This window comes from Aethalodelphis obliquidens, unplaced genomic scaffold (genome assembly GCF_003676395.1).
Source record: "Aethalodelphis obliquidens isolate GAN/ISIS:26980383/991018 unplaced genomic scaffold, ASM367639v1 scaffold80, whole genome shotgun sequence".
Lineage (NCBI taxonomy): Eukaryota > Metazoa > Chordata > Mammalia > Artiodactyla > Delphinidae > Aethalodelphis > Aethalodelphis obliquidens.
The window spans coordinates 5,421,513-5,448,591 of NW_020838024.1; the positions used below are offsets into that span (position 1 = coordinate 5,421,513).

The 27,079-nt window shown below is 39.3% G+C and overlaps 1 protein-coding gene across 1 annotated transcript; it reads right to left on the bottom strand.

Moving 5' to 3' along the window:
* Positions 1-493: 493 nt before the first annotated feature.
* SUB1 (SUB1 regulator of transcription) lies at positions 494-20,703 on the bottom strand. The gene is made up of 5 exons (XM_027092609.1): positions 20,624-20,703; positions 18,055-18,127; positions 15,798-15,920; positions 5,747-5,855; positions 494-3,539 (listed from the first exon to the last, which is right to left on the bottom strand). The coding sequence occupies exons 2-5, from the start codon at positions 18,124-18,126 to the stop codon at positions 3,460-3,462; spliced, it is 384 nt and encodes a 127-aa protein (XP_026948410.1). The 5' UTR covers position 18,127; positions 20,624-20,703; the 3' UTR covers positions 494-3,459.
* Between the last annotated feature and the right edge of the window lie 6,376 nt (positions 20,704-27,079).

Below are 27,079 nucleotides of genomic sequence, written 5' to 3' on the forward strand. Positions count from 1 at the left end.
TACAACAAAATTGGAAAAGTCAGTCATTAACTGTATAAATTCCAGTACTATTTTCTTCTTGACTAGATTTTTAAGTCAATATCTTTCACTAAAATTCAAAGTGAAACAAAACAAGAGTTATAAGTAACCTTCCATGGATCTCTCTACCCCTGTGTAAATTTCCCTAAATAGAAATTTAAACAATGAGAGATCTCAATATTAACTAATAAGCAAAACTACTAATCGAGAAGGGAAAAATAGAGACTTTATACATTAATTTTAACAAGGAATAATCAGACCACAAAGCACTCATACAGGTAAAGTAAAAGAGGCCATGTACAGCTTAATATCTGCATTTTTTCATTTGGATCAAGTAGATGAAAAAAATGAGGCCACAGCACCCAGTCCCAGAGGTCCTCAGAAGATTTAACACTCAAAGGCTAATTCACATTCCAAAGCATTCACAACTTAGCGATTCATCTTTGGGTTTGTGAAACTGGGATGACACACAGGGCACATTTCTTGTTTTTATTTCAACATTTAAAATATTCACAGATGCAGTATATTCATTGACATCTCCATGGAAGATGTACCAAACAAAGCAGACACGTATTCCACAATTACAGAATTACATATTTGTTACTATGTGAATGTTTACCCCTAGAGTTTATCTGGAAAAACACCACTTAAAGAAAAAAAGCAAAAACTTTTGAGTGTTTCACTGGATTTTCCATAAAAAGTGAGTTGCAAAGAATTTAAGAAGAGATACCTAAATATTAGCACTTTTTTAAAATTTCAAACTTTTATAGTTCTCTTCTAACATACCGCCATCAGGAACATTTAAATAATTAATACTCAGTTCTTTCTCTTTTCCCCTCAATAGCCAAGCCAGAACGTACTTACTTTTCCTGTCTTTTTTCCTAAACACATTATGAAGAATAGGCTGACCATCACAGCATCTTGACTAGCTAATGAGGTAGGAATATTCTTCTTTCAAAAGAAGTTCTTAAGCATTTATGAAGCAAAATAAAAAAGAATAAAATTATGAGTTTTTCTTTAGTGGTTGTTCTTTAAAGGCCAAGAGCATTAGAAATTGGTCAAATGCTGCTTGTACTTTAAAAAGACAAAAATCCACTAGAAAGGCCCTGCTACTGCACAGATTCGTGGGCTGGCGTGAATTAAATTCATTTTGGCATTACCAGGCTAAGAAACCATTGCCTGAAAATGTCACACTTTCTTCCTGGAAGAAATCTTACCAAGAAGGTAAAGTTTAAATAGAAAACAATATACCCTATCTTTTCTTTCCAGCACAAGTTATTTTAAAAAGTCTCTTCTTTTAACCCAGTTCTCATCCTTTTCTACACACACACAAGATTAATAATTTCTGTATATTACATATCCAGTAATGTACTGAAATGAATTAACCAAGAACATTACCAAAGTCTGCCAGAGAAACACTCCTTATTTCAAAGTTTGAATGACATAATACTAAACAGCTAGAAAATGCCTAGGTAACAGATTGCAGCACATCTCTGTATTAGCATATTGTTTCAAAATGCATACACCTTGTAATTTCACATAAACCTAGGAAATTTACCCATTATTCCCTCTTCATCTACACCAAAATCAGAGTTCTGTGTTCTAACTACCCTTTCTGTACATACAATAAGGAATACTTTACAAATCTACCCAATTCAGTTAATATGTTCCCAAATAAGGGGCAAGTTTTCAAACAAGTATGATTTGTCTAAAATACGTATTCTGAACACTTTAATATCTATTATGTGATGAAGGCTAAAATACCAGAAAAGAGGATTTATTTCCCCAATTATGCACATATTTGGGTTACTGCTAAAAAAACACTTTTTAAAAATCTTAAAAATGTAAAAGAAACACTTAGAACAGCTGCCAGAAAAAAAAATGATAACTCTGTGGCCTGGCAGATGGTTTCGAAATCAAGTCCTTGACAACTCTGCTATAAAATGTTTTAGACATAGTAATCAAACTTGTTATAATAGTGCAACTCTCTGATATGGTAGCAACCATTTGAGATTAGCTACCAAATGTCAGCAAGAATTTTTTACATGTCTTTAAACCTTTCTTTTCACTATTCTATCTAGAACTGTGTCCTATCAATGTGATCAAGATATCATGTGTTATCATTTAGTGTGAAGAGAATTCCTTCCTCTTCACAGCCACCTTTTGTAATTTCAGTTATAGTTTCTTTACATTCTTCTCCTAAGGCACACCATATCCTATTTATTGCTGCAAAGCCCCTGAAATCTGTGCCTCAACCTATGTCTGCTTCATCATTATGGTTCAATGAAAATCACTTCAGAGTGCCTGCTAAAACTTAGTTAACATTAAGTCTAGAATGCCATAGTCCCATACATGAACTGCAAAAGAACCAAGTCTACTGAAGCAAAGGCTAAAAAACACAAGTATGTGCTCTTTGTGCTCTTTCCCCTAAAAATTGACCACATTATCTACTATGACAGTTAAGCTCAGTGACATCTCTGGCTATATATAATCCATACTCAATGTTATAAAATAAAATGTTAGGCCAGTAAGCTTTCACAATTTTTATTAAATCCTAGCCTAATTTAACAATATCTGATTTTATAGACATCATCCCATGGTGAATATGTTTAATAAGTGAAAGCAAATCAGACATCTAAGTCATTATTTTCTGCAGACTAAGCAATAAGATAACAACTACACAGAACACTACAGGTAATGACATACATACATTTACTTGCTCGGAGTTTTCATACAAGCCATGTTGTTTATCAAACTATATCTCCTAATATTTAATACAGTAGAATTAGTGATTGTAGTTCTCATATAATATTTTACTTACAAGTACCTTATTGAGATAAGTAACATTTTGACAGTTTCAGACTTTCCAAATTAGCATAATATACTCAAGAAAAAGCAAAAAGCGAAACGAAAACTGAACATAACAAGTTATTAAAAGGAAAATGAAGTGAAGAAAAAAAGGGGAAAGTGAAATATCATTGGGGTGGGGGGAAAAGAAAAAAAATCAAACAAGTCCAGATATTTGACTAGAAGGAAACAGATTAACCATGAATTTCACAAATTTTCTAAATTCAATGCGATGCTAATCCTTTTGAACGTAAAAGCTGAGTTGAAACTAAAAGGTCGATAAACTGTTACTTTTGGCCTTAAATAGTACCAACTTTTCTGATCAAAGAAGGCCACAACAGTTAAGATTGTATTACTTGATTTTATTTTACACTAGGTGGTGGACACAAAAGCAATCCTCCTTAATAAAACTGACAATTAGCTTCACTCAGAACATTTTTAATAATGCGCATTTAAAAAGAAGTATTCATCTTACAAATTGTTCTGCAATCCAAATATACAATAGCTTGGAAAACAATGTTTAGAGAACAAAAGCCAATGTAAAAAGACAGATTAAAACAACTAAAACAGTACAGGTTTTACATTGCTCTGATTTTACAGTTTTCTTACTGCATCATCAATGTCAGAAATCTGTTCCTTCAGCTGGCTCCACTGCTCAGGATTTAAAGAAATACCTAAAAAAAAAAGTTTAAAAATCAAAAATTGAATATCTACTTAAGCTCTCTTGAGGATTTTCATACTTCCAAATAAAATGCTGTTTTATCTAAATTGTCATTTTGAATGGCACAACAGTACATTAAGAATCAAATCCCTTACGTTTGTTAATTACACATTCATCACAATTACCTTAGCAGGTAAATCTTATACCCAGTTTCACTTTCAACACTGCATCCTGCATAATGCCTATTATACCCAGTGAGCGCCAATGATGATTTGAAGATTTATCTCACAAGTGCTTGCAAACTAGCAGGCTATGTGGCCAGACCCAGATTCGGTATGTGACACCCCATTTCTACAACCAGTTGTTTCCAACATTTGCTCAAAATTTCCACAGGAACTCAGCATGAATGACTGTGCTGAGCTCTTCCAGAAGCACTCACTTCACTTTGGAAAAATCCCCGAGACACGATCCAAAGAGGACTTCTTAGACTGTGCATACTGGTTAAGAGTGCACTCTGGGGCTTCCCTGGTGGTGCAGTGGTTGAGAGTCTACCTGCCAATGCAGGGGACGTGGGTTCAAGCCCTGGTCTGGGAAGATCTCACATGCCGCGCAGCAACTGGGCCCGTGAGCCACAATTACTGAGCCTAGGCATCTGGAGCCTGTGCTCCGCAACAAGAGAGGCCGCGATAGTGAGAGGCCCGTGCACCGCGATGAAGAGTGGCCCCCGCTTGCCACAACTAGAGAAAGCCCTCGCACAGAAAGGAAGACCCAACACAGCCATAAATAAATAAAGAAATAAATTTAAATCATATGGGCTTCTAAGACCTCTGCTTAAAAAAAAAAGAGTGCACTCTGGAGTCATGCTGCCAGGGTTCAAATCCCAGCCTGTCACTAACTCTATGGCCTTTAAAAAATTAATTACCTCTAAACCTCAGTTTCCTCATCAGTAAAATGCTGCTTATAACTCAAAGGGTTGTTGTGAATAATTAAATTAGCTAATGTGAATAAAATCTCAGCCTATCACCAGACACATAAACATTTAAAACATTAGCTAATGACATGTTCCTATGTAAGACATAAAAGTATGAACAGAAAGTACTTTGTGCTTTAAACTTACCATGTTCTAATGCCTGACCCTTATAAGCACAGAAATAAACTAGAATTGGAAGATTAATGAATTTCTCAGAAAACTGCTGGGAGGCCATGAAGTTGAGAGGAAAGAGGAGAATATATTAGGGCAATACTTAGGAAGGGCTAATCAAATCATTTTAGTAAATGTTTGCAGGAAAAAGAAAAGAAATCTGGCATTGGCTACACTGGGACAACTTGAATGATCAATCCAGAAGTAGCCTGAAGAAGAAAAGGGTACGAAAGCATATAAAGGTTAAGTTTAATACAGTCAAAAATTACATGAAGCAAACAAGTGGTACTTTTCAAAATGACATGCAGGCAGAGTAGAAGAAAGTAAGGAGGCATTTTTTTCATTAACTAAGGATCCATCTAAAGCAGCTAACCAGCCAAATACATGAATTTCTGTTGGTACACAAATGTTCTGTAGCTATTCGGTGAATGAATAAAGCATGCTTCTGTGATGATGACATGCTTGGGACTGGACGAAGCAAAAATGGAAGGAGGACAAAGACCCACTTAAAGGATACCACCCTAAAGAATATCTGTTTGGAGATGAACCAAAAGGAAACACTGTAAACCAGGATTTTCCATTCCTGATTTTACACCTTCCCAGTGCCCCCATTCTACTTCAGAATTGATGTAATCTTTTTAAAGGTATATTCAAGTAAATTAGCAGCCAACTGAAGTGATATTAGGGGTATTATTGGGGGGGAGGGAGGGAGATATTTCAACAAGCTTTTACTTAAGACATTTCATTAAAATAAGTTAAGTGTCTTGTCCAAAAAGGCTACAGGGACTTCCCTGGTGGTCCAGTGGTTAAGACTCCACACTTCCACTGTAGGGGGCACAGGTTCCATCCCTGGTCAGGGAACTAAGATCCTGCATGCCGCACAGTGTAGCCAAAAAAAAAACAAAAAAAAAACAAAAAAGGCTACAGAAGATAAAGAGAATCAACTCAAGGAGGATCTCCCATGCCCTATGCACCATCAACATTATTTCAATTTCAAATAAAGTCCAAACAATTTCAAGCTTAGATAATTTTAAGTTTAGTCCCAACATTAGGACCAAATTCAGGAAATTAAATCTTACCTTTCCTTCCTGGTTTCATTTCACCTTCTGGATCCATCCAGTATTCTCTAATATCAATTAAGACTTTCCCTTTAAAGTCCCGAACACTGACATACCTCATTTTCCCAATCTGCAAACGAAACAAAACATAAAAAGGTGTTCAACAATGGCATCCATATTTATATTCACACTTGCTGCACACTCACTCTACTTTTAATCACAAAAATAATTACTATTCTCAATATCAAAACTACACCAAAGGAACTATCACTGTTAAAATCTTTCTAAAAAGATGAAAAAAGCCCATCTCACGTTTCCAATCACTTTTACATTAAATTGGGACATACATAACAAAGTATTATTCAGCTTTAAAAAAGCAGGAAATTCTGTCACGTGCTATTTACAACAAGGATGAACCTTGAGGACATTATGCTATGTGAAATAAGCTCATCACAAAAAGATACATACTGGATGATTCCAGTACTTAATATGAGGTACCTAGGGACTTCCCTGGTGGCCCAGTGGTCAAGAATCCACCTGCCAATGCAGGGGACATGGGTTTGATCCCTGGTCCAGGAAGATCCCACATGCCACGGAGCAACTAAGCCCTTGCGCCACAACTACTGAGCCCACACACTGCAACTACTGAAGCCCATGTGTTCTAGGGCCCACGTGCTGCAACTACTGAAGCCTGTGTGCCTAGATCCCGTGCTTTGCACCAAGAGAAGCCAACGCAGTGAGAAGTCCACACACTGCAACAAAGAGTAGCCCCCACTCGCCGCAACTAGAGAAAGCCCCCGCTCAGCAACAAAGACCCAACGCAGCCAAAAAATAGATAATTTTTTTAAAATTTCATATGCTTTAAAAAAAAAAAATACGAGTTACCTAGAATAGTCAGATTAAGATAGAAAGTAGAATGATTACCAGGGGCTGGGGGGAGATCGGGAGAAAAGGGGAGTTGTCATGTAACAGTTTTACAAGATGAAAATATTCTGGAGCTCTGTTTCACAATAAAGTGAACATACGTAACATTACTGTATGCTTAAAAATGGTTAAGATGATAAGTTTTATGTTAAGTGTTTTTTTTTAACCATAAAGATCATTACAAAGCAAAATCTTGCACAAACCACAACCGTAGGAATCCATAGACTCAGCTAGCTACACTGCTTTAGCAACCATTCTGAATATAAGAATCCAAAGTTCCAGTCAACAGTAACATGAGATGGCTTTTCCTTTTAGACATTCATTTCAAATAACATCTTTAATACACTCCACTTACAGTCGCAAACTGAGAACTTAAAACTGTCCACAGAAAACTATTTTTCAAAAACCTTCTACTGCTGTTAACACAAACTACAGATTGCACAGGGAAGGAAAACGCTTACTCAACCAAGTGTCTATAAGCACTTTCCAGTATAGCTGATCAAAACCTCTACCTCTACCTATCTGACTCACTTTAAACCTACTCTTCAATCTTCCTGACTTAAATACTAGCTGTGATGTTGTGCTTGAAACACATCATCATGTAAAAGTTGCTTTCCCTATAAACCTGGGTCCCTTAATGATTAAATAATCCCTTTTATTGGGATATCAAGTATTGCTATAGTAGAAGGACAGTTGTGCTGATACAAGTACACATTTATGGCTTCCATCTTGCCTATGTCCTCTCAGGCTGCTTTTTCTTGTCTCAGGTCTTGTTCATTTTCGTTCTCAAATTTCTCATCCCACTGGTGTGCCCCCTATTTGCTTGGTATGCCTCATGCTTTATGGAGAAAATACAGTCCATCAGGTATGGTTAAGTGCCTTCAAATCTCTCTTCTCAGTACTTACCCACATCTTCATCAATTCTTAAGTTCTTTACCTTTTGTATCCCATTTCTTGCGTATACAGCTGACCCCTGAACAACTCAGAGGTTAATTCAAGTATAATTTATACCTCGGCCCTCCACATCCGAGGATTAACCAACCACAAACCATGCAGTATTTAGTATTGAAAAATATCTGTGTATAAGTGGACCCAGGCAGTTCAAACCTGCATTATTTGAGGGTCAACTGTACATTCTTTCCCTTTCTGTTGGTTTCTTATCTACCATTTCCAAACATGCTCATTCTCCTCTTTCTATAAGGCATTTTCCCTAATCAGCATTGTATAACTTTCCTCATGTTTCCTTCCTCCCTTTATTGCTAATCTTTGAAAGGCAAGAATTGCTGTTTCCATTGATTAAACTCCCAATGCCTATGCTAAAGTCACGAGTGATCTTACCGTCATTTTTAACGGCTTTATTTTTTACAGTCCTTTGTGTCCCCTAGTGCCTGTCATTCCGGGTTCCGAGCAAACTGTTTTAATGGATGAACTAAATAAATAAGACCAAAATAATTATCACAGGGAAACTCCCAATAGTGATTTATAACACTGATTTAATACCTGACAGATTTTTAAGTATCTTAGGCACCTACAGCACTGAACTGAACATTGTTTCATTTTGGTTTTTAAGGTAAGCCCATGTGACAGATGAATAGATAAAATTAAAATACACTGAAAACCTACTAAAGTAATACTGATTAGGTAAGTCAAGTAAGCATTCAGTGTGGGCTTGAGTAGTGCAAGAGACTTCGGGTGGTGGAATTTGACCTTGAAAAATGACAGGCCATTAATTAAGCAAAAGGGAGAAAAAAGTGATGACATAGACCAAGGAAAGCAGAAAGATACAATACTGATGAGATTCAAAAGGCTGAATAGATGGAGCTATACTGAAAAGGACTTGAAAAGCCAGGAAGAGAATTCTGAAGCCTTTATAGGTCCCTGAACTATGGACAAAAAAGAAAAAAAGAAAACCAGAAGCAGAAAAACAGGGTTACAACTTTAAAATTTCACTAGAAAAAAAGTTAAAGATCAAGACTGAAAGCAACCTTTTTTTAAACAACAGTATATGAACGGCATTTTATCAGTCTTAAATTAGTAATAACAAGTACTCAGTTGTTTTATGTAAAAAGCATGGCACAATACAGTTAACACATTGTTAGCTAGCTTCACTTCTACCCTCGATCCCTAGAAACTTCTAACAAGCTTCCTCACCCACAATTTCAATGAGGTGTGTATAAATGTTTGTTTGCTACAGATGAACTTAAAAAGAGGCATGTTCTTTCTCCCAAACGTGACTGACCATCCACATACTTAAAACTTTGTGAATTTACAATTTGAAGTCCCTAATCACTCTTCAAATAACTTGTGTTTGACTATTATAAATAAGAAATTATACAAAGTAGGGAAAAGTTATAGGTCAATAAACTGACTCTCTTAAAATCTGGCAATAATGATTCAGGGAACACCAGCACCAAAGAACTGTGGGGGTGAAAGGACGGGAAGCCTGAGGACGCAGACCGATGCTGCTCTACCAACATCTGAACCCCTTATTGTAACCAAAAACTTACTGTGCGTTTTCTTTTGTATACTGCCCCTTAATATATTCAGTGTTCACTTTATTTTTTTTTAATTTTTTTCTCCAGTGTTCATTTTAGCATAAAAAGCTTTAACGTGAATTTTCAAATAAAGATGGGCCCTACAGAAAACGGCACCACGTTTATCCCATGACTTTTCATTCTCCCAGCCCAAAGCACCAAATCCACAGTATGCACATTCATTCCAGAGTTTAAGCAATAGAGGCACTAGAGGAAAAAGAAGAGTCAGAAGGATACTTTGCCCCTAACATCGGGAATAAAGCAAGGATGTCTGCTCTCACCACTTCTTTTCAATATTGTACTGGAAATACTAGCAATAAAGCAAGAAAAAGAATGAAAAGGATGATGTAAAAACAAAAATCATCATCAACAGAGAAATCTAAGAAGTCCTAAAAAATACATATATAACATGTAAATATATAAAATATAGAATATATATTACATGTATACTTACATATATTATGTAATATCGTACATATTGTTTAGCAATGAACAACTGGAAAATGAAGTTAAGAAACAACACATTTTAAAAAAGTGGTTCTGAAGAACCTAGGGGCAGGACAGGAATAAAGACGTAGACATAGAGAATGGACTTGAGGACACAGGGAGGGGGAAGGGTAAGCTGGGACGAAGTGAGAGAGTGGCATGGACTTATATATACTACCAAATGTAAAACAGATAGCTAGTGGAAAGCAGCTCAGTGCTCTGTAACCACCTACAGGGGTGGGATTGGGAGGGTGGGAGAGAGGGAGACGCAAGGGGGAGGAGATATGGGGATATATGTATAGCTGGTTGACTTTATTATACAGCAGAAACTCACACACCATTGTAAAGCAACTATATGCCAATAAAGATGTTAAAAAAAATAAAATAAAATAAATCAAAAAAAAAAGAAACAATACATTTGCGATAGAAGCAAAACACAAAATACTTAGGAATAAATTTAGCAAAAGACATACCAGAAGAATCACAAAACAGAGAAATCAAAAAAGATCTAAATAAATGGACAGAGATACTATATTCATGAACAGGAACTTCAATATTGTCAAGTTCCGACTCTTCCCAAATTGATCTTCAGATTTACCCAATCCCAATCAAAATTCCAGTAGACTTTTTGATAAAAATTGACAAGCTGGTTATAAAATGTGTATGAAAATACAAAATACATAGAATAGCAAAAATAATTCTGAAAGTGAAGAACAGTGTTAAAGGGCTTACACTACCTGATTTCAAGACTCACCATAAAATCATAATTAAGAAAGTGTGGTACTAAAGACAGACATAGAGATCAATGGACTACAACAGAGTTTAGAAATAGATAAATATTTTGTGTATTTACTGATTTTCTTTAAAGATCCAAGGTGATTCAACAGGAAAAGAATAGTCTTTTGAACAAATGGTACTGGAATAACTCGATTATCTGTACAGGGGTGAAAAATGAGTCTCAACCCCTATCTCACATTATACACAGAAGAAACTAATTCTACATGGATTAGAGGCCTAAACATGAAAGTTAAAACTATAAAAAGTGTAGCAAAAAAAACACTGGCAAAATTTTTGTTTTTGGCATTGGGGTAGAGAACAATATCTTAAACAGGAAACAAAAAGCATTAACCAAAAAAGCGAAAAATCGATGAAAATGGACATTTTCAAAATCAAAGCTTTTTAAAAATACTTAAATAAAATATGTAAACCACAGACTCAGAAAATATTCACAATACTTGTATCTGACAAAGGACTTGTATTTAAAATATTTTTTTAAAATCCCTCAAATTCAATAAATCAAACGACCTTTTAATATGCAAAAGATCTGAACAGAATCTTCAAACAAAAATATCAGACATTAGGGAAATACAAAGTAAAACTACACATCCATTAATTAAAGTGGATAAAATTTTTAAGACTGGTAATACCCAGTGACAATGTGCAGCAATTGGAATCTCATACACTGCTGGTGGGTCTGTAAAATGGTACAGCTACTTTGGAAAAGTCTGACAGCTCCTTAAAGTTAAACATACACTTGGCCTATGACCCAGCAAATACATCTGGTGTTTACCCAAAAGGCGAAAATGTCCACGAAAAGACTTGTACAAGAATATTCACAGCAGCTTTATTCCTAATATCCCCAAACTAGAAACAACCCAAATGTCCACCTAAAATGAATGGATAAACGAACTGTAGTACAATCATACAATGGAATACCAATCAGCAATAAAAAAGAACAAACCACTGATACTTGAAACAAGGAATGACCTCAAAACATTATGGTGAGCAAAGGATGTCAGACACAAAACAATACAGACTGTATGATTCCATTTATATGAGGCTCTAGAACAGGCAAAATAAATCTCTAGGGACAGAAATTACATCAGTGCTTACCTGGAGAAAGGGAATAGACTATAAAGGGAGGTCTAGAGGGAACTTTCCAAGGTGATGGAAACGGCCTCACTACAAAAGCATGTACGTTTAGAGAAAGACAAATATCATATGATACTGCTTATATGTGGAATCTAAAAAAATGGTACGAATGAACATATTTACGAAACAGAGTCACAGATGTAGAAAACAAACTTATGGTTACCAAGTGGGGGGGAGGGAGGGAAGGGATAAATTGGGAGATTGGGATTGACATATACACACTACTATATATAAAATAGATAACTAATAAGACCCTACTGTATAGCACAGGGAACTCTACTCAGTAGTCTGTAATGACCTATAGGGGAACAGAATCTATTTGGGCTGGCCAAAAAGTTTGTTCGGGTTTTTCTGTAAGATGTTAGGAAAACCCCGAAAGAACTTCTTGGCCAACCCAATAAAAAGAGTGGATATATGTATATGTACAACTGATCCACTTTGCTGTACAGCAGAAACTAACACAACACTGTAAATCAACCATATTCCAATAAAAATTAAAACAAAAATAAAATTTTAAAAAGCATGTACGTTTTTTACAGCTCACCAAATTATGCTTTAAATGTGTGCATTTTATTGTATATGGATTATATCTCAATAAAGTTTATTTTTGAAAAAAGAAAAGAACTTGCCCAATAGTCACCTCTTCCTTGAGGAGAAATAAAGCTGACAAATTCTTACCAAAAAAAACCAAAAAAACTATCACAGAAAAATGAGGAGGTAGTAGTATAGATATAATAAAAGTAGAAAGAATAAAGATCACTGCACTTACATGTCATAGGAGAAAACAATGACACAACAGAATGCATGTATTTTCACACACACATAATCTGGAGATTAACAAGAGAAAAATAATATGTACGTCATACAGAAGAGTGATTCTTAAATTTTTTTGATTTCCTGTCCTCTTTGGGGTACTGATGGTTATAAATAATCCCTTCAATACAAAAAAATCCAAAAAAAAATATTAATTTCATGGACTCCCAAAATAAACCCCCAGGTTAAGAACACCTGGCTCTGTAATAACATAATTTAAAAGTAACAGGTTTATCCTTAAAATCATCAAATCAACTAAAGCAGTATTACTGATCCTTTGTGCTGAATTTTGAAGACGAATAGGGATCCCTCTGAAGAAGAAGAGGGATCAAAGTCCCCTGCCTCAATCATTCTGACCTTTTAAGACACAGGTACTAAGTAATTACAAGACAGTTCTCCAATCCACATCACATAAGTCATCTCAGGTAAATTATATCCCTTCGGAACCAAATTCTCAAAATTCAGAGCTGAAGAAACCAGACAAAAGCAAGCATCTAGTAGTATCCCCTCTCTACTCAGGAATCTGCCCAAATCATTCCACAGCTTAAAAGATTAGCATAGTGACTTTCCTTGGGCACAATTCTCTTCAAATTTTACATTTAGAGAGCTGCTTATGTTTGATCCACATTGCTTTACCAAAATTTAAGATCATTTCCTCCAGTTCTATTCTCAAGAGATGGGTATTTAGGTTAAAGAAAAAAAAAAAAAAACCCTGTCTTATGGCTGCTAAGCAATACTCAAACAACTTTAATTTAGATTTGATTTGTCTTTGGTAAAGTATACCTGATAACCCAGGTCCTTAAAGATACTACTAGCAATGTCTAAAAAAGTTCCACTCTGGGAGCTGTCTTCAAGGCATTTTCTTGGTAAATGAAAAATATAGGAAATATATATCTCTATTTTTTTAATTAAATAGATTTTTTTTAAACTTTACAGAACACAATGAGCATAACTGATTTTCCTTCCAAAAACCCCATCCTTCACCTGTCTTTCCTAAATTATCAAACCATTATTACTAATAAAAATGAAATCCTCATTTTAAATTACATAACCAATATATTCACTAGGTCCGTGAAAAGTCACTCTGAAAATCAGGTATGATCCTCCTAAAGGCACTTTCAAAAGGGTGAGGAGTCTAACAGCCTTTGAGGCTTGGGAACCTCCCAAATGAGGGCTTGAGAACTGAACTCACTTCTTTTGGTGAGATAACCTCCCTATAGAAAAAGAACTGGTTTCCCAAAACTGCTCTAATAGAATAAAATCTCTAAATGTGGGCCCTAGTTTCTTTATCTGTACAATCAGGAGTAAGGGAGACAAGATGAAATCCATTAATAGACCACAGATGCTCTATTATCCAAGTACAAGCAGGCATACAGTGAACAGAATTGATCAGAGAAAAGCCCAAGATAACTGCCAAGCAAATACTTGAAAGTTTTTACCTTTAGTACAAACATTAAGTTGAAATATTCCAAAGCAGTCCTTCATTCTATACAGGAGGAAAGTCTATGAAAGGAAGGGATACTTTCTTGCAGATTTTACATTTCATTCTGCCCCTTAAAATAGCTTCCCACTGCACTTAGAATAAAACTAAAACTCCTAAAACTGGTCTCCCAACAGGAAAGCCCTGAAAGATCTGGCCTTCACCTTCCTCATCAACTAGACCTCCTACCTACACTCTCAGCCAACCTTCTAGGCTCCAGGCACAAGGGCTTCATAATTCCTGCACAATCCAAGCTCTTTCGCACTTCAAGGCATCTGCACATTCTCTGTCAAATTAATCTAATCTGCTCCTAGTTCCTCTAAAATATTCAGAAGACCAAAACCCATAAAAATCCATCTGCATTTTGTCACTTTTTTTACATAATTTTTAATTAAAAAATGTATGTATTTAAGATTTATAACATGATTCAATATACATATTCCAAGTGAAAGACTACTACACTCAAGCTAACATATCATCTCCTTATCCTTACCATTTTTTGTATGATCAGTGTGCCTGAAAATCTACTTAGTACATCTCCAATGTTCAATACAGTATTAAGCATAGCTAGCATGTGTCCATTTCTTTATCTAGAGTTATAACAAGACAAAATTGAGTAAAACTTCTATTTTCCCATTCTCACATTAATCCTGGTACTGTCTTTCAAGGACATCAGTAAGCTTTAAAAAAAAAAGTAAGTGCACACACACACAAGCCTTACTTTCTAGTCAAGTAAATGTTTGCAGTTTCATTTTGTCCAACCTTCTGACTTCGACTAATACTAATGTCTCCTTGAAACGCTTATCTTGTTTATGCTCCCACAAAGCACTTATTTTTTTCTTGCTCCCATTACTGTACTCTTCCTATTTTCCTTCACCTTCTCTAACCTATATCCTTTTTTCCTTCCATCCTGAATATCACAAGGCATGTCCTCAGTCACCTCCTCTTCTCCCTCTGGTTTATACTTACTTCAGTGGAAGGTTTCAGTCAACCATACTAATGACCCACATGAACAGTTCCCAACTAAGCCTTCTAGGTTCTAAAGCAGAGACTCTTTATCACACTTACAATCAGATCCAAAAGGCCAAACTTAACCACCTCTGCCATTAAAACTAACTTATTTTCCTCTTATCTATCAATGAAACCTTCATCTCTATTGTCTCTCAAATTTAAAACCAGTCTTCATTGATTGCTTCATTCCTCTAGTCCATTCTTCCTCACCAGCGATCTTAATCATCACTATTTCATCTTCTGGGAAAACCACCTAAGCCCTTACCACCTCACATAATTTAGCCCCACTGCCTCTCCCATAAATCCTTCTTGTACCATGATGCCAATAACAAGTCTCCCTAAAACAAGATAAGAAACCCAAGGAAAGAAGCTATGCCAGTCCTGAGTAATTTCATCAAAGCCCTCTAATGAACTTCCCTCACTTTACCTCACTACTCAACCTTAATTCCCACAACAAATAAACTGAGGGCCCATTTTAGTAAACCCATTCACCCTTTCTGTTATCAAGCCAAAACTGGGCAGGTCATACTGCTGTTTCCCCTCCAGTAACATCCTATCCATACTTCACAGCCCAATACTAGACCTATCTCCTCCAAGCTGCTCTCTAAACGTGCAGTTCTCAATCTTTTTTTGCATTTCTCTAACTTTTAAATTCCCATTGTTTTAAATACAGCAAAACTACAGAATTCTAGATTTTAACAATCATCTAGCATCATATAAATTGCTTTCATTTCTACTAACTTGTTCTTATATTTCAAGGAATATCCTTAGTCAAGAGAATTGTAACATACATAAAAGATTATTATGCATTATCAGATTAAGGTACTTTTAACATTCTTTAGATCAAGCCAGGTAATAATTCCTCTGGAACTAAGGAAATAACCCACTTTACCTGAAACATGTTATCATCTCTGCTGCTGCTGCTCTGCTTAGAAGATGATAGGGCTCTTGAAGTTTCACCAGTCTTTTGCTTTTTTACAGGTTTTTCTGGAGCAACTTGCTTTTTCCTCTTTAACTTGAAAGAAAAACAAGAATATGGTTAAAATCTGCATAAGAACAAAACACATCTCAGGTTCAAAAGATTCCATTACTTTTCAAGACTTAAAGGATCAAAACACTCCATTTATTAATAAAAAAATCATAAATATATACACAAGCAAGTTTCACTTGACAACAGAACTATGAAACTAACCTAGCACTGCTATCTAGTGCAGTGTTTTCAAACTGCTCTCAGAAACCCAAAAGATACTTCAGGCATTAGAGTGGTATTCAGCAGAGAAGCAGTTATTTATAGACTGGGATCCCTCATAAAATTCCTTTGGGAGAGAAAGAAGATGGAGGTATGGGGGCTGCTGCTTTTGAATAAACTTAAACTTTTGGAAACCACTCTAGTAAATTAGTCAGTTACTTATTTTTACAAAGAAAATGTACTAATTAGGAAGAATACAACCAACTTATGATTATTTATGCCTGCCTATTCCAAAAAGGACTTAAGTTGTCTTAGCAAGTTTATGAGTAGGCAAAGCTAAGAAAGGTATTTTGTACTGGGCACCAGAGGTCAACAACTCATCACAAAACTTCCTCATCACAAAAAAATCACTTAAGATAAACAGTAATGTGTTACACTAGCATTCAAAATCAAAACAATGTTTTAAAAGCAGCATTACTCTAAAAGTTTTTCATATAGCTTCATTCTCAAAATGAGCTAACAGGGACTTCTCTGGTGGCGCAGTGGATAAGACTCTGCGCTCCCAATGCAGGGGGCCTGGGTTTCATCCCTGGTCAGGGAACCAGATCCCGCATACATGCTGCAACTAAGAAGCCCTGGAACCACAACTAAGGAGCCCACCTGCCACAACTAAGACCCGGTGTAACCAAATTAATTAATTAATTTTATTTATTTATTTAAAAAATGAGCCAACAGTCCATGAAATCCAGTAGAGTTCCCAATCCAAACAGTAGAGGGCAGTCATGTTCCTCAGTGGAAGGTATATAAACTATTAATGTTTTACCAAATTATGTGATGCTAGGTAAAATACTGATATAATGTATGTATTTACGTACACAAACTGAAAGACTGGATTCATTTAACATAAGTCCTTACAGGATTAACAGTATTATTTGGGATAAATAGCAAAAATTACCTCAGCTCAATAAGCAGAAAGCAATTATTCTTTTTATCAGGGTCTATATAGTCCTTGGGGAATGGCACATACCTGGCACATAAAAGCTCAATAAAAAACTTGTTAAATCAATGTATTCAAATGCTATACTATGTGCAAGTTAAAAAACTAAGAGACATTCCCTTCTTGAATATAGCCATGCATGCTCTTTGAAGTTTTTGTTCAACCTTCCAGGTGATATTACACTATGTACTTTCCTATAAAAGTCCATCTCCTCCAAGACTCTCATATAAGCTCTCTTTTCTTTTAACTAACACTGCTAACTGAGCTCAGAGACACAACTATGTAAGGTTTTAGGAGATAAAGGACAATTCTGCGTGGAAGAAGCCCTGACTACAGTGTGAGATGCTCAGTTAAGCAGAATGCACAGTTAAGCTTATAGCACAATTATCACCTAACGCAGAAAAACCCTCTTCTATCAAAATGGGTACTTTCATGTTAGCTTTGCTGGGTGCTGATTTAATTAAAAGGAGGGGACCAGAGTAAGTAACATTCTAATTTAAAATGTACCAAGCCAAATTTTATGTAATCCTTGAAGGCTAGATAAACAACAAGGCTGAGAAGACTGTCAAACTGACATCTGCTTTCAAGGAGTTCAGATAACTTGGCTCAACAACTACACAGAATACCTACAGATTAGGAAGATTACTAAATAATGGCAAGTAGTGGCTTTGGCCTAAATCTAGTGCTATTCCCCTAGGAAGCCTTACAGAGTCCTAAAAAGCCACAACAGGAAGCTTGTTAATGTCAGAAGACTTGCTCAAGTCTGACGTCGGGGCTTGGCGTGTGCGTGTACAACAAGCACCCTAGGCACTTTAGTCAAGTGGTTCAGGGGCCATCTGCACTTTCAGAAACATCCATCCAGGCTCTCATTTTAAGATTCTGATATGCTGTGCAGTCCTTCAGAACTGGATGTGGGCAATACTGCTGAATTAAGTATCACAAAAATCACATGGTGTATATCACCTTTTTGTCAACTTCACTGTCAGAATCACTGCCAGAAGAGCTTGAAGAAACAAGTTCCTTTGACTTCGGCATTCTGAAAGAAAAATACATTATGTAAATAATTCATAATTTGCTCTACTACCTTCAAATTAACTCTCCCCCAATCAAAGATTCAAGAAGTTCCACAGTTCTTTCTACCATTTTTGGTACTGGAGTTGTTACACTGAGCACAGAAGTTATGCTCTTAATCCATGCTCTTCCAAGTTGAAAATAACATGCAAAGTGAAGAGTTCTGAACCCAGCAAGAAGAACTAAATGTCATACACATCTCATACTCCTACACCTCTCTCTTTCTCAAAGTCAATGGGGTTTTTTATACTTCATTTTAGCAGGGTTAGATGTTTATGTTTAGGGTAAACTGCAAAAAGGCAGCTGACAGCAATCCCTGTTAAAACCAAGAAGAAATATGAATTAATTCTCAGTACTGCTTTATACTTGCCACTGAGGAGACTTACGTACAATTATTCACTGCCGGAACTGATATCAACTTACACACAGCATGGTGAACAACTGTACTATACAGATGTCGATATTTAATTAATTTTACCATTATAATCCTATTTTTCATATTTTGTATATGTTCTTAATTTTTTTGGCTTTTTGACCATGCCAATCAAAGGAGCAAGTACTGAATCAAAGTTATACATAATTCACAGTTCATTTACATTTTACACTGATTTTCTACTCTGGAATACAACTAAAATTTGAAGAATCTGCTTATGGGAGGGGCAAAACCTTTCCTCCAACTCCTACTATGACCCTAGTTCCCCAGGTCCCCCCAGACAGAGGTACATAGGCCAGTACCTTGCTTTCCCTGTGGATGTTTACAGAGTGCCTGAGGGCAAGGCAGAGTCTTGTGCTTCTATGTTTCCCAAAATTCAAGGACTTTCACGCTGTACCTCTTTTCAAAGCACTTATAATACCAAGTGGTAAAATGCTTATTTTCAAAACAAGTATCTTTTGCTCTCTCCACCTCCATCTCAGAAGAGACTTGAGTCCTATTAACTTCTGTATGCCCTAAAGGATCCAATATACACAACATACACTATAATGTTTGCTGAAAAAAGCGGAGAAAAAGACTTCAAAAAACCCATAAATAATCCAGATCTCGACTAAACTTGCCATTAACAAGGGCACTGAATGCATCCCGAAACAGGAAGTCAAGGTAAAAGAAATGGGCCATCCCTAGCCTAGCCACTAAATTCAAAAAGCTCAAACCATGCCCAAGCCAGCCATGTTGATTTTATCTGGCACTTTCTTGATGCCAAGAGTAGTAAATTCAGAGGGGAGCAAGCAACATTTATAGCCACGTTTTATACATTAATCCTGTTACTGCTCCGCTTTCCAACCTTATCTCCAAAATCAATTTAGTTGTTTTTCATGCTAGCTAATAATGCCAAAAAGCATTTTTTTTTAAAGGTAATCCAACTGAACGTACCCTGTTTTTCACTTTGAAACGGTCAGGCATAACTATACCATCTGTTCATGAAAGGTTCCTGGGGGCCTAAGATCATTTCAAAGAACCACCTCGTGTTTAACCCACATAAGTCCATCCGACACGAAAACAAGGTAACGGTAACTAAAGCCAGCTTGTTTGAACTTGTAACAAAATATATTTTCACTTTTACTTAATGAGCCTTTACCGTTCAAGGGGAAAAAAGCGGGGGAGGGGGGGAGGGCGGCAGGCTCGCAATTCTGGCGAGGCGCTACTAAGCGCTGGTGTGGAATATATACAAAACACAACTTAAAAATCTCCGATCTCTGATGAAGGCATGGGGAAGGAGGGATTAGAAAACAAGAGGTGAAAATAAACTAGGACTAAAAGGCACGCGAATTCGGTACAACACGAGGGTGATAAGCACCAAAACGGAGGAAGGGGGCCGCGCGACGCCAAGCAGCCGCCAGAACCCCGGGGCTGACAACGCCTTGGGCGGTGGGAGACAGGTCGGTCGGAGGGGGCGTGGGAGGCGGCGAAATGCGGAGGAGACGGCGTGGGAGAGGAGGGACTTGCACCAAGCGCCATTTTCTTCCCTCGAAGAGCTCACTGCCCCCCAGCAAAGCAGCCATTCACTACCCCAGCGCCAGTCGCCCCCGCCGCACCGCCTGCCTTCCTCTGACCGGGTCCCCGCTCCTGGCGGCAGGGATGAGGACCCCGGAAAGACCTTGGGTAGACGCAGGCCCCGCACGCGCCCCCGCCCGGGCCGCCGCTGCATTGTCCCGGGGGCGCCCCGGCCCCCTTCCCGCGGCTCCTCGCCCCCGCCCGGCGCCGCCTCCCCCGCCGCCCCTGGGCCGTTCCCGGGGGCCAGCTTCGGGGGCCGAGAGGCCTGAAGCGCGTGGGGCGCGGGGTCGGGGATGAGGAGGGGTCCGGGAAGGCCGAGGAAGCATGGGGGAGATCAGGCAGCGCCGCCATTTCCCGCGGCCGTCGTCGATGAGAGGGACCGGGGCTGCAGGCGCGCAGCGGCCAGGCTGGCAAGGTGAGGGCCGAACGAGGGCGATTTCGAGGGGGTGGGGGCGGGGTCCGCGCACTCACGCTCCGCTCCGATAGCCGAACTGCCTCCAGCTCGCCCGCTCGCTACTGACAGAGAAACGGAAGTGACGGCAGCTAAGAGACGCCTGCCCCGCCCCGCTGAGACCACGCGCACGTGATGGGGCGTGGCCTCCCCGCCGAAACCAACACCGAGACCCTTTCCAGGGCCTTAAAGGGACCGCCCCTCATCCTGAACCGTTGCCGCGAAAGTGAGATGCAGCGAAGATTGGATTTGACTTGTGAGTGAGTGAGGGAACGAATAAAACATGAATGACAAGCACGGAGCTTTGCACTTGCTCCATAAATGTTTCTTGTAATAAAGTGAAATGTCTGAAAAAGATCAACACTTCTGGCCCATTTTCCGAGAAAGGATCCTTGCCCGCCACCCCCTACTCTGGTATTTGACCCTGGCTAACAAAATCCGAAGGAAGGAAGCCAAAGTCATAACGTTTAATGCCAGAAAGTGCGAAGAAAAGTCTTTGCAGAAGTCCTTGGCCACACACCCACACACATTCCTAAACTGAAGTCCTGGGAAATTCCCTGGCGGTCCAGTGGTTAAGACTCGGCACTTTCGCTGCCAGGGCTGGGTTCAATCCCTGGTCAGGGAACAAAGATCCGGAAAGCCGCTGGGCAAAAAAAAAAGGTACCTAAACTGAAGTCCTGGAGGTGTAAGGTAGTTCACAGAAGGCAAGAGAAATCCATACTACAAACAGGAATATGGCTAATAGAGTCTTTGAATCTATATTTAATGAATGCCGACTATAGCCAAGAATATATATTCAACACACATTTATCAGGCACTCACTATGTTCCAGGTACTGCAGTGAGGCACTTTACATATAATTATCATCCTAACAAGCACTTTCCAACGTAGGAATGATTATTCTCTCCATCTTCTAGATGAAGAAACCAAGGGTCAAAAAGTTTAAATAAGCTCTGCTCTAGGTTATACAGGGAGTGAATCATGATTCAAACCCTGCACTGCCGGAGTCACACTGCTGCAGACTGAGGCAGATTGCAAATGCTCTAGGCCACTTCTATTCATTCAGTGTCAGGTTAGATGACCACTTTTTAATAATGAAACACTTGCTGTTTAATTCCTTTTATACAACATTCCCAAAAAAGGCAAAAATAATCCATGGGGATCTAGGTCAGGTTACCCTTGGGGGATAGCACTTGGAGTGAGTATGACAGAACCTGTGGGGATGTTGAATACATCTTGGTCTGGGTGGTGGTTAGGCATGTATGGATGTAAAAATTTCACTTAATATTCGTGCATTTTACATGATACACTTCAATGAGAAAGATGAAAGAGTCAAAAATAAAAATATGAAAATTAGACTGTAAAAAGATGAAACTCACTCAGGAACCACTGTTCCAGCATGGTAGCTTGCCAGCCTGGAGTTTACACACCCAAATGCAGTTAAGGAAGCACCTTCAATGACTATGGCCAGCTGACCTAAGTTCCCTTGGACTTTGTAGGGGGTGTCTGATTGGATGAGCTCATGCAGTGGGGTAACTAGAAGATCAGCAGGTGGCCTGGGCCCTGGTAGCCATGGATATGGTTCTTTCTCGAAATCTGGATGCTGGATGAGAAAAGACAGAGTTCAGGGCACTGGTTGGAGTCATGTGACTCACAACCTCCTCTCCCTATCTTCCAAGAAAGAGCTACAACTCTCTTTACTCAAGTGTAGGAAACTGCCCGAAGGTCCTTCCCCAGTTTATTCACTCATTTCATAAACAATGTATTCAGCACCTACTCTATGCCAGTGCTGTTCTAAGTGCTGGGAATTCAGGAATTAACAAGACTGACAGGGTCACTGTCAGTGGAGCTGACAATAAGCAAGTAAAGAATTAAATAGAGTTGGTAATTTCAGATAAGTGCTATAAGAAATAGAAGAAAAACAGGATGATGCAGAGTATTGGGATGAGGTTAATTGAGATCTGAAAGGGATGAAGTGGGAGTATTCGGGCAGGGATCCTAATGAAAAGAGCAGCCAGGGTAAAATTTGGGTGCTGGGGGTTCCAAGCAGAGAAAGCAGCTGTGCAAAGACCCCAGGGTTTAGGTGAGTCTAAAGAATGGAAAATTCTCTTGACGTAGAACTCCACTGGAGACCACGGGCTGTACAGAGGTGGAGCCCACACAGCAGCTCCCTAGGCTCAGTGCCAGGGCTGCCCAGGCCCCAAGAAGCGCTGGCTCTGCAGAGTTACAGGAGCCCAGTTCTGGCCTTTCTCCAAGATCCAAGACAGCGCCTCCTCACCTATCACTACCTGTTCCTCCTCACCTATTACTACTACTAATTAGCACCAAGGAATCCCGCAGCTTCCCTCTAGCTGGATCTGTGCTCAGAAGAATAGATCTGTGTCAGCCGAGAATTTGGTTTTTGAGGTATCACTATACATGAAATAGTGCAAGACTCTGTGTAATTGTCAACTGAGAGCTACAACCATAAATGCTATCAAATGCTTCACAGAGAGCTGGACCTCTGAATTGGAATAGACTGAGGATGCTCTGAAGAGAACAGCCTTAAGCTTGACCTAGGGAGATGAGAGAGAACATTTGGAGTGGGAAAAGAGGAAAACTCTGAGCTAGGTATGACCACAAAATGAGTAAGGCACATTGAGAGTCCATGAGCAGTCAATTCTGTCAGTGTAGAGTTCGCATAGAGGAAGAGTAGGAGATTCATCTGAAAAAGTGGGGTGAAGCCAGATGGCGAAGGGCCCTAAATGAAGTCCAAGGAGTTTGGATTTTATCCCATGTGAAAAAGAAGAGAGTGAGTGTGGAATGTCTTGGGTGATATAAAGATTGCAGGCAGCCCCAAAATATGCCACTTTGGCCCATCGATTATTTTGAATTAAAATTACTTAAGAAACAGCAGATATAAGAAGGACATTCAGGGACTTCCCTGGTGGCACAGTGGTTAGGAATCCACCTGCCAATGCAGGGGACACGGGTTCGAGCCCCGGTCCAGGAAGATCCCACATGCCGCGGAGCAGCTGGGCCCGTGAGCCATGGTCGCTGAGCCTGCGCGTCCGGAGCCTGTGCTCCGCAACGGGAGAGGCTGCAACAGTGAGAGGCCCGCGTACGGCAAAAAAAAAAAAAAAAGAAAGGCAAAGAAAGATCTGTTCTTCTAAACTTAAACCACTAGGTCCAAGTAACTCTGCTTTGAAACCCATTGGCCTGAATGCAGAGAGGAGCGAGGCAACCTTCCTTCTTTGCCACTGCTTACTGCACAGCTGTAGAATTGTGTGGGCTCAAGGCGGCCACCAAAAATAAATTCCTAGGCCCCAGTGTGCAACAAGAGAGGACTCCATACCCAGGAGAGAGAGGAGGCCGTGGACCCCAGCAGGACAACACTTGGTCAAAACAGTGTTCAGTGGTGACCACCACGCCCTGGATCAATCTCACTCCCAGCAGTGGGAGATACAAGAAGAGCCTTCTCGTGGCCACTATAGCAGTAAATGTATGTGGTGCAGAAGCCCAAAATATGAAGAGAAACAGCAGGTAGAGGGATGGTTAGGGATTTGGCAAAGTAGAAGCAGAATCCTGAGAAGCTCAGAATACAAACACGAGATGCTGTGGAAGTCTGGGAGGTGCAGGGGATGTGGGTGAATAAAGAGGTGAACAACTGAGTCTACATATGGAGCAATTATATCCATGGTGCCCATCCACCCCACCCTCATAGGAGAAAGGGAGTTGTATCTTTTCTGGAAAAGTCGGAGAGGGGATGGTGTGTGTGAAGAGATAGAGGGGCAAATAGACTTGCAGGAGACTGAGTTGAAGTCTGAATATTAATGTGAAAACATCCCTCCCCAGACTCTTTCCCCTTCTAGAGCTATTTGACTTTTAAAAGAATAAATGCAGACAAAAATACAAATTAATTCCTTAAAAAATATATTTTGTGAAACTCTGAATCATAATGAAATAAAGTAACCATAAGCAGATGTAAACTATTATATATAGGATGGATAAACAGCAAGGTTCTACTGTATAGCACAGGGAACTATATTCAGTATCCTGTGATAAACCATAATGGAAAAGCATATGAAAAAAAAGAATGTCTATATGTGTATAACTGAGTCATTTGCTGCTGTAGAGCAGAGACTGGCCCAATGTCGTAAATCAACTACAATTTAAAAAATGAAGGAACGAAAGAAAGAAATAGGGAAGAAAAAGACCATGAAAATAAACATTGAGCTGGTCTGCTGGCTCGGGCCCCTGCACACCTTCACCCCTCTCTCACACACGCACCTACCTAAAGAAATTGTAGGAGAGGCAAAAGTTTACCTCCACCCTCCTAGGATCTTCACTGGGCCAGAGAATTAAATAAAGATAAATAAACTGGAGGGAAGCATACACATTTATTTAGCGTACGATTTACATGACACAGAACCCCTCAAAAGGAAATGAAGACCCAAGGAAGTGGCAAGATCTAGATGCTTTTATACGAGGTTGAATTAGGGGTAATTGTGGCAAAATAACTAAACTACGCGGAGAGGCTAAAGGAAGATAAGAATTATTTGAACAAGTTCTATTTGTATGAATTTTCTCAGTCTCAATTTCCAGGCTTGATGACAGGTAGGCTACTTTCCTTCTGGTATAGGAAAGACATCTTCCATATGAGGGTTTTATCCCCTGCTTTTAGAAAGAAAAAGCGGAGGGAGGATCAGAGTATCCTTCTTGTACCTGCTGGTTTTTAAAGTGCCTTTAGCTCAAAATAACGTTGATATCAATTTTAAGGCATATTTTAGGGTGACATATCTGGCCCACTTCAAAATCATGCTTAACATTCGAGGTAAACCAAGAACACATAAATGAATCTAACGTCCTCGGCGCCTCCGTCTCTTGCCCCTTTAACAGCAGTTTTCATTCAGTTTCTGTGTCACTGAGGGAACTGGGCGGAGTGCCTGTGGTAGGTTTGGGTTTCAATTCTCTGAGCCCCAGGAGGTGGAGAACGGTTAAGGAAGTTTGAATTTTTAGAAGCAGGGAGATGTGTTGCTTTGCATGCAAATTTAGTTGGCTCCGTTTTCCTGGGCTGTGGTTCCTGGTGAAACTATTAGCAAATCTTTGTTCAGAAGTGATTGCCATTACTTTTAAGTAAATATAATTCAAAAACTAAACAAAAATAAATGTTTACGTTTGAGTGAAAGAGAAAGGGGACATTTTATTTACAGCAAAATAGAACTGCAGTTGCTTTCAAATAAGAGGAAGGCGTAATTCACGTGCATTTGCAGAGGATGAGGGTGGGGAGTTGCTCCTTTTACAGAAAATTCCTACAGGGAATCTTTGGATGTGAAAGGACTCCCCTCCATCCCCACCCCATCCAGGACTGGGTCTGGAAGCAGTGAATAATACAAAAAGGAGGCTAAGTAAATGAATTGAACTTGGAGTATCTGTAGGTAGACCAGAAAGGGAGGCGGCTTGGAGAGATGGGAGGAGAAGAAAAAGAGTGAGGGCAACAGCTCAGGAACTGTGAAAGAGCAGAACTTGAGGAAGAGACAGCTAGCGAGAAATTCCTGAAGACCTGGAGAGGTTGGGGGGACTTTTAAGTGGTTCCCTGCCCTTCACTGTGCCGTTAACACCCTCCATTACTCATTTCTCCCAAAAGTTCAGAAAAAGATTTATACAAGCAGCAGGATATTGTTTTGAAACCTTACCCATTGTGGCTCCATTTCCAGCACTTCCTCCTTTCTGACCTTCCTCCTCCCACATCCCCACATTCTCAGCTCCAGCATTACACAAAGAGAAGGATGTCGGAGCAGAGCAAAGGGGTCAGATTCTTGGCTTTTGGCGTTTAAAATCTTAGGATTCCAGGCATAAATTATAGATTTTAAATAACATGTAATTAGTCAAATTCTATTCCTTCTGCCCCTACTCCCACTTCGAGATTTTCCCTATTCTCTGGACTAGGGAAAGGGAAAGTCAGAGAGAAGAGAAATAAAACTTTTCTTTAGTGTCTTTGTAAAGCAGCTCTGGACTTCCCTGGTGACTCAGTGGTTAAGAATCCTCCTGCCAATGCAGAGGATACAGGTTCGAGCCCTGGTCCGGGAAGATCCCACATGCTGCGGAGCAAATAAGCCTGTGCACCACAACTACTGAGACTACGCTCTAGAGCCCACGTGCCACAGCTACTGAGACCACATGCTGCAACTACCGAAGGGCGTGCACGTACAGCCCGTGCTCCACAACAAGACAAGCCACCGCGATGAGAAGCCCGCACACCGCAATGAAGAGTAGCCCCCGCTCGCCGCAACTAGAGAAAGCCCACGCGCAGCAATGAAGACGCAATGCAGCTAAAAATAAATAAATATTTTAAAAAAGAAAAGAAAAACATCTCTGCTCCCTGTTCCCAGACCAGCTCTGGGGAAGATCCCCGCAGAGCTTGGGGATTGGGAGCAAAGCGAACCAGTGCCTTGCTTTGCAGACGGGCACCCTCTTAGAGGTCCTCTGCACCCCCA

Coding starts and splice junctions, on each gene's coding strand:
- SUB1 (XM_027092609.1), bottom strand. CDS start 18,126: ATGCCGAAGTCAAAGGAACTTGTTTCTTCAAGCTCTTCTGGCAGTGAT. Junction 15,921..18,054: donor ACAGTGAAGTTGACAAAAAG/GTGATATACACC, acceptor TTTTCTTTCAAG/TTAAAGAGGAAAAAGCAAGT. Junction 5,856..15,797: donor GAGATGATAACATGTTTCAG/GTAAAGTGGGTT, acceptor TTTCGTTTGCAG/ATTGGGAAAATGAGGTATGT.